Source organism: Lupinus angustifolius, chromosome LG05 (genome assembly GCF_001865875.1).
Source record: "Lupinus angustifolius cultivar Tanjil chromosome LG05, LupAngTanjil_v1.0, whole genome shotgun sequence".
Taxonomy (NCBI): Eukaryota; Viridiplantae; Streptophyta; class Magnoliopsida; order Fabales; family Fabaceae; genus Lupinus; species Lupinus angustifolius.
In genome coordinates, this window is record NC_032013.1 from 19,085,673 (window position 1) to 19,094,131 (window position 8,459).

The window sequence follows — 8,459 nt, forward strand, 5'->3', positions numbered from 1 at the left end:
TAAACCAGGGAAACAACATTGGGAAGCAGTTAAATGGATTGTTAGATATTTGAAGGGTACTACAAGTATTAGTATCATGTTTGATACCCAATAGGGTAAGCCTTCAGTTATTGGTTATGTTGATTCGGACTATGCAGGAGACTAAGATGATAGAATGTCCATAACAAGATTTGTCTTCACTCTTGAAGGTAGACCAATTATGTGGAGATCATCAGTTCAGTATGTTGTTACTATGTCCACAACTGAAGCAAAGTACAAGACAGTTGGTGAAGCTTCTAACAAAGCCCTATGGCTTATGGGGCTGATATATGAGTTAGGCATTGAGCAATGTGGAGTTTCGCTGCATTGTGATAGTCAGAGTGCTATCTTCTTGGCAAAGAACCAAGTGTATCATGCTTGGACCAAACATATTGATGTGAGATTTCACAAGATCAGGGAGTTGGTAGCTTGTGGACAGATACTATTGTAGAAGGTTCACACTTCAGCAAATGCAACTAATATATTAACCAAGCTGGTTACCGTGAACAAGTTTAGGCATTGCCTGAGCTTGCTGAATATTTTCTGATGCTACACTATGGAGCGCCTCCAACCTAATGGCGAAAGATGGAGATTGATGATATTCGCCAAGGTGGAGAGACTCATATCTCTAGATAATAGCAATATAAGTTATGGGCTTGGGCTGATGTAAAGGGGTTGGAGTTAAGGACTATATATTTATGTTATGTAAACCTAATATAACAAGGAGAAGAATAGTCAAACGCAAATCCTTATTCTCTAATAATACATAATAGTAGCCTCTCAATGCTCTCGGAGACGTAAACATAATTAGCCGAACCTCGTTACCAAACATCTTGTGTTATTCTTTTTTCTCTATACTCTTTTACTATTTGATTACTCGCTCGTCCCAACATTTCAAACCCTACTCCATAGCCAAAAGCTCGGCTAAGATAGGCGATCCAACTCCAATGTTGGCTAAAAACCCTAACAACCAACAACTTGCATGCTCACAAATAACACCACATCCTCCATTATACTTGAACCTTTGATGTAACTACTATCAATATTAACTTTAATCTGACCAATTTTTGGGCAATATTAATGAACTAGGGGTATATCCTCCTCCGAGATAGCACTAAAACACATGTGGCGCCACTCCAATAGTCTTGATGAGTATTACGAGCAACAAGATTAATATCCCAAGCGGTTTGGCTTAGAGTGGAGTTGTTCCTCCATCTCCACGCCCACCAAACCCATCATGCCTAGAAGAATAGTCCATTGTGGTGAGTGCAATTCTCCAATAACCAAATCCGAAAGGATTGGGTCACCCATAAAGAGGGGGTGGGGTAGTCACACCAAGTCTTGTCCATAACATAGTGGAGTCCCAATAGTCTCTAAAAATATGCATAAGATCTCAACACCTCCATTGCATCTCATACAAGTTGAATTCATCGTCATGTTCTTCTTGTAATGTTGGTAGTTAGAAGGCAAAACCTCATGACGATCAAGCCAATACATCAACTTCATTTTCTCTAGAACCCTAAGACGTTCCGCCAACCTCCAAATATTTGACATAGATTGACCGACCGTCTTCCTCAAAGTAGTTAAACAACCAATAGCTTGATTTTCTAGTATAAGAACATGATGTATGACCATCCCAAATTCACCCCCTTCCTTATTTTGCAATTGAGAAGTTGGTTTGAACTTAAAAACTTATTAATATAATTTTATTTTATACCACATTGGGAAGTAGTTTTGGTCCAACCGGATTTCTCAACAAAAGTTAATATTTTAAAAAAAATTGTTTTTTAGTTTAGTTTTATAAGTGATTTTGGGTATTTGTTTTTATTCTCTAATAAAAAAGTTATACTAAAATTATATATTTAAATAATAATTATGATATTAATTATTTAACATTTCTAATATAAAATTTTGAAACTTTTAAAAATTATATTCGAAATAATATTAATCCAGTATTGTAAAGTAGGATGTTAAAAAAACCAAAATATTATAGATTTAATTCCACTCAAAAAGAATGCGTTACTAACCTATAGCATTCCGTAAAAAGAAAACAAGTGCAGATAAAAAACCAAATTATGGTTAACATGCAGCGAAATACATAATTAATACCTTGAAGAGGACAATAAAAAAATAAAAGTAATTACGCATAGATTGGGGTTATCTTTTCCTTCTGATTTGGCTGTGTAGGGTTTGCTCCTCATCTTCCTTCCAACGCATTCGCCAGATTCTCACAATCACCAAAACATGGCTACCAGTATGTTTATGTTCCCATCATTCTCTATTTTAATTCTATCTCACTTTTCTATTTACTTTTTACTTTTTACTTTTTTCTTTTTGAGAAGCTTTGGCTAAGTCCTTCCTTCAAGCTGCCGCTACCGAGGAGACCGCACCCCCTCTTAGAGTCGTCCAGATTGAGGGACTGGTAATTATTACTTTTTCTTTCTTTTATTTATTCCAAAACACGATTCGGTGCACGAGGCTCCGACTAGTTTGAGGAAGGTAGATGTACACAGTCTTCTTCTTGTAAGAGGCTTTTTACTTATACGTGGTCTGTCTGTGAGTTTATTTCTTTTAGGGGAAGGGAAGGCTTGAGAGCCACCTCACCACTGGATTTCATGGCTCCCAAGCGCATCCTTTACCACCGGAAAGGAAAAAAACACAACTCGCGAACAGATTTATTTTATTTATTATGTTCGATTTTACACTTTCTCTTATAGTTTATTACACACTTTGGAAACTTAATTTATTACACCATATAAGTTTATAATTTTTTTGAGGCATGTTATCAAATTGTAGGAAAATTTCCAATTAGCTATTTTGCTAAGTGACAATATTTACAATGTTCCGGCTGCTAGGTGAGCAGCCTAGTGCATGAGGTTTCACTCTAGTGGGTCTGGTGAGGGTAAATGTACGCAGTCTTATCCTCTCAAGCGGAGAGTCCGTCTATAGGGTTCGAGCCCATGACATGTTGGTCACTAAGCAACAATTGCGCTGAGGCTTACCCTGTATTCTTGGTGGTTACTGTTTTTTATGGATTTCTGTTGAACAGGTTATCCTGAAGATAATTAAGCATTGTAAGGATCACTCGCCTTCTTTAGTCACCGGACAACTTCTTGGGCTCGATGTTGGCAGTGTTCTTGAAGTTACTAACTGCTTCCCCTTTCCGGTGCGATATTACTTTTTCTAGGGTGTCTTCCTTTTTATATGATCTAATGTTGCCCTACTGCAATTGTCATTATTGTTTATGTTACCAAAAACTGCAGATGAGGGAGGAGGATGAGGAAGTTGAAGCTGATGGTGCTAATTACCAGCTCGAAATGATGAGATGCCTGAGGGAGGTTAATGTTGACAATAATACTGTTGGATGGTATGTATAATGGAAATAACACTTTAAAGTTAAAACCGTATTTACCTTTGGAGGCAGACAGAAGGTGACATGCAATTTTGTTACCTTAAAACATTAGCAAAACTGTCTATGAACACAGTTATATCGTCTTTAAGCTTTCTTTGAACTATCCCATCTTACCTCATGTTCTTTCAAAATACCAGTGTGCTCATTCTTAAACCTGTTTAGGCAAAAAAAAAATTGATTATCAGATGAAACTGCTCATCTCCGGACTCTTAAATCACTTGACGTACATGTCAAATCAATATACTGATGATTGTGTGTCATGCTGTAGTTGATTTGTTTTAGCCTGTCATAAATGAAAGTAAGATACTAAGATCTATCGTCTAAGTTCCTGTAGATTGTAGAGTTACAAGGCTTCATGAAGCCTTCCTAAGTTCTGAATTTGTGGATGTCCTTGTTTCAATCATTTGAAGGTTTCTATTAATTAATATTTTGTTTCAGTATCAACAAATGCTATTTATCAATGAAGTCCTGGAGGACTGTAGAATTTTTTTACTCTCAATTAGAAATACAAACTGCTTCATGAAGCCTAATTATTAATTCTGAAAATGTAGATTCCTTGTTTCAGTTTTTTGAAAATTTCCTTTTAATAAGGATTCTATTTCAATATCAACAGGCATTTGGCCAACCTTCCAATGCACATGGTGTGACCCCAATGTTTTATAAACCTTGGTCATGCAAAAACTTGAACAAATGCTTAAGTATCTACTATCCAGGAAATGCAGTAATTTAGTCAGCCAAGGGGATTTTATCAGCATCTTTTCCTGTTTCCATCTTATTATGTTATTATACTGGAGGGTTTGATAGAAGAAGTGCATAAATATTGATAAATTGCTATTATGTATTGTAGTATTCATCTCTGTTTTCCGTGATTGTAAGACGTGTTCTTTTGTAATTTGTTTTTACCTTCTCATTCACTTCTATGGCATTTATGAATATTATGTTTATCTAAAGAATAAAAATATGCAAGTCAGAGCAGAAATTCCATAGGCATCAGTGGCACCTTTACCACCAAAATTATCTATATTGTGATGATGTGATCTAGTTATATAGTTGTACTCTTTAATTCTAGGTCATAATATGTGAATGTAGGTTAGAGTGTATCATGCATCCATGGTAGTTAAACTCGCGATCCCGCTCGTGGGATCGCACGATTTTACGATTTACAAGAGCTAACCCGTGCTTGATCTCAACTCGTGCTCGACCACTGTGGAATCGAGTGAAATCGCCGTGTTGGAGCGTAAGATCGACGGAAACGACGAGCCTGCCGTGCTCTTTTATCTTCTGTAATCCCATTTCTCTATTTTTGATCCATTTCCCGTTTCTCTCTCTTCACTTTCCATTTCTCTTTTCTGTATTCTGATGCAAATGGGAGAAAGAAGGAGACGGCTAAGCTACTATTAGGGTTTGAACAAAGTGTAAAGGAATGGACTGGGTCAGGCCCATTTGTGCCTATCTGTGTAAGGAGGCCTGTTAGCTATAGGTCTCTAATCCTTTCTTCTTTCTTTTATAAACTACTTTTTTTAAATATAAAAACATCTGATCTCTAAATCAGTTTATTGACCATATTAACTATACTAAAACATATAATTACCTAGAAGAAAAATAACATTTAAATAAGTGAAGCTTTTGAAATTATCTATATTGGATACTATTTATCTATTTAAAATCTTAATATATAGTAACATATATATATATATGAATTTTTGTGTATATATATTGTTAAGTAGGATCTTACGAGTCGTGCTACGATCCTATATTTACGATCTTTGACTCCTCTCCCGATCCTAAGTAAAATCTCGATTTTAACTACCTTGCATGCATCGACTAGTTATGTATATTCGTATGTATAGGGGACAAGATGACTGCATAAGTGTTTCAGTAAGTTGATAAATGTCATAGAATTTGGTCCAATCTATGGTCTCCGTAATGATATCTCCATTAACTCCCCAAATTTAGGTACCAGTCTACATTGCTTGGCTCCTTTCAGACTGTGGAACTGATTGAAACCTTTATGAATTACCAGGTAATGGTTCACACTTCACAGTTATTTATTTTCATGCATGAGAGCTTAAGCTTGGCTTTCTTTGGCTATTCTAATATAGTTACTTGTTATATTGAACTCAAATGCTCTAATAGTTTGCTACCTAGGTGAATGTTGTGAACTTTATTTTTTATGCCTTTTCAAACTATTCAACTCATGGTCAAATGAGGCCTTTCATGGGTGGTGATTTTAACAAGTTACATAGTAACTTTGAATGCCTAACAGGCCAACACTTTATGTGTGGTCTGATCACCAAGGGTCAGAACATGATTATGGGAACTTTTATGATACCGAGGCAATGTATCATTGTTAATCATGTGAGCTAGATGTTGACATGGTTTGTTGGTCAAGATTGATTTTATTATAGGTTGATGGAGAATTTTATCCATGCTAAACTAAAATTGCTAATGTTCTTAATATATTGCTATGAAGTGGAATGTATTAGGAAAGTAGGGGAAGTTAAGTACAATGAATAGACTAGGTAGGTTGTAAGTTGGAGCAAGCTTACGGTCGTGTATAACCAGATGATAAGAATGTCACACCAGCTTAAAATTTTCAATAAATGACCACTGATGCTTTGTCATGTTCTAAACTAGAAGATTAATTTATTGGATGCAATGTAGACCATTTTTTGAACAGTATCTTATGATGTAAATGACTATTCCAACTTACAATGTTTTCTAGGAAAATATTAGACGCTGTGTTTGCATAATATATGATCCATCAAGGTCAGATCAAGGTGTCCTGGCTCTGAAGGCCCTGAAGCTTTCTGACTCATTCATGGAACTCTACCGCAACAATAATTTTACTGGAGAGAAGTGTGGATTTTCTTCTAGAGGTCATGCTCTCTTTTAGTTAATTTGAACCATTTGATTTCTTATTTTTATTTCTTCTGGTGAAATAGATTGAGGGAGAAGAACTTATCATGGGTGGATATCTTTGAGGAAATACCTGTAAGTTTACCTGGACTTTGCTGCCTTTGAATATTTGACCAAATAGTCTTTTAGAGTGATTTGGATGGAATAAATATTTTGTATTTGGAAAAATATTTTTACCAACTTCTAGTGAATTCTTCTCTGCTTTTCATTTGCTTGTTAGTCGTTACACTTGGTGACAGTTGTTAATGCAATAAGTAAGAACAAACTAGTCATGTAAGTGGCATTACAAATTTACAATAAACTATTTTCGGTATATACTTTATGCTATGGAATTGTATTAGTTAGCCTTGGATTAATCTTCTGTTAATAGGTTGCTGTTTCATGCTGATCTTGTTTCTTATATATTTATATCAGATCAAAGTTTCAAATTCTGCTCTTATCAGTGCTTTTATGACGGAGCTGGAACCTGATACTCCAGTCACCCAGGTGGACAATGATGATCTTTAGTTTTCACAAGAGATTCTTTTGGTTATTTCAAATTTAGTTTATGTTTTTTATTTTTTATCAACTATTGTGAAATTGCAGTGTGATTATGATCGTCTGCAATTGTCAACCAGTTCATTAATGGAGAGGAATATGGAATTTTTAATTGAATGCATGGATGACTTGTCACTAGAACAGCAGAAGGTTATTTTCAGTTCTCATTAAGTTGTTGATTCTTTCTTGTAAGTTATAAATATATTTGACTGAAGTTTCTTTTATTCCAGTTCCAATTCTACTATCGCAACTTGTCCCGTCAGCAGGCTCAGCAGCAAGCCTGGCTTCAGAAGAGAAGGTATGATTTGGTTTTTATTTGAACCAGTGCTTGTTCTAACTAATAGGTGCTCTGAAAATATGATTTTGCATATTTTAATTGGAAACTTTTTGGCCTTCTGCGAACTCAGTTTTTTTACAATAAATTATGAGGCATATGCATAAACCTACAATCAATTAAGATAATGTAATGATTATGATCGAAGTGAGCGACTTTTCCAAATAATAATAAGCTTGCAACCAAGGATGGGGAGTTAGTTCAGAAGTTTATGGTACTTTAGAAATTAGGCCATTATTTTGCACCAGGATATTTTATGGTTATTACAATAATTTAAAAGGGATTTAGTTGAAAGTTGTGTCTTGTTGAGGAACATGAGGCTATATTTTATAGGTCTGTTGCATGTCCTGTTATGTTTTGCTTTGTATTTTCAGTGTAGAAATGAGTGTTATGATGAATGTACAGTAACAATTTTAAGTCAAGGATAGTAGTTTCAAGTTCAACTGTACATTAAGGTAGCCCAGTGACTTAAAAGTTCACAATATATGCTTTTGTGGATGTACTGCGAAGTGCTTGCTCAGATAAACAACTGCAATATCATAGTTTCGAGCCGCTTTTTGATGTTTTAAGCATATATGGAGAATTGGAGATTAACAGTTACAAACTTGCAGTAGTTTGAATTATTGATTCATTATATTATTTTTTGGATTTTGTAATAATAGGACAGAGAACTTGGCACGGAAAGCCACCGGAGAGGAACCTTTGCCTGAGGAAGATCCTGCTAACCCTATTTTCAAGCCACATCCCGAGCCATCACGGTTGGAGAGCTTCCTCATAACAAATCAAATTTCCAACTACTGCAACCAAATCAACGGGTATGTGACTAGGTTTTGATGTTGATCACCTGGTTCTTTTTTTCGTCACCTTAAAAGCAAGAATGCTCTAGTTGCTCTTTTAGGTTTTTGCTGTTTCCTTTATTATTATGGTAATGTTTTTAATCATAGCATTTTGTATTGCATGTTTTGCAGGGTGTCAGGGCAGAGTTTTAACAGACTCTATTTGATGAAGGCTTTGCATGAGGATTGAAAGGAGATTTTTGTTAGTCTATTATGATGTAAGGTTTGATCCAATTTCTATTCCATAAATGATGAGAATTTTATGAGTGTTTAGTAGTATGTTAAAGGATCATTCGAAGTTGATGTAATTTTTGTTCATGAATCCATCATATTGTAAGCCATATAATTGGTTCTTGTTAAGAGATTATTTCTGGTGATACTTGTTGCTTGTTAGTTTTCTTTT

The 8,459-nt window shown here is 35.2% G+C and overlaps 1 protein-coding gene across 1 annotated transcript; it reads left to right on the plus strand.

Annotated features, from left to right (window-relative positions):
- On the plus strand, positions 2,162-8,459 carry LOC109347975 (eukaryotic translation initiation factor 3 subunit H-like). Its single transcript, XM_019588137.1, has 12 exons — positions 2,162-2,272; positions 2,361-2,440; positions 3,068-3,184; positions 3,282-3,385; positions 5,387-5,453; positions 6,156-6,289; positions 6,376-6,424; positions 6,764-6,835; positions 6,935-7,036; positions 7,117-7,184; positions 7,883-8,035; positions 8,189-8,459. The coding sequence occupies exons 1-12, from the start codon at positions 2,263-2,265 to the stop codon at positions 8,244-8,246; spliced, it is 1,014 nt and encodes a 337-aa protein (XP_019443682.1). The 5' UTR covers positions 2,162-2,262; the 3' UTR covers positions 8,247-8,459.

Bases quoted from the DNA above. Each gene is read 5' to 3' on its own strand.
- LOC109347975 (XM_019588137.1), top strand. The intron at 6,425-6,763 runs GTAAGTTTACCT...TATTTATATCAG, and splicing joins ATATCTTTGAGGAAATACCT to ATCAAAGTTTCAAATTCTGC. The intron at 7,185-7,882 runs GTATGATTTGGT...TTGTAATAATAG, and splicing joins GCCTGGCTTCAGAAGAGAAG to GACAGAGAACTTGGCACGGA.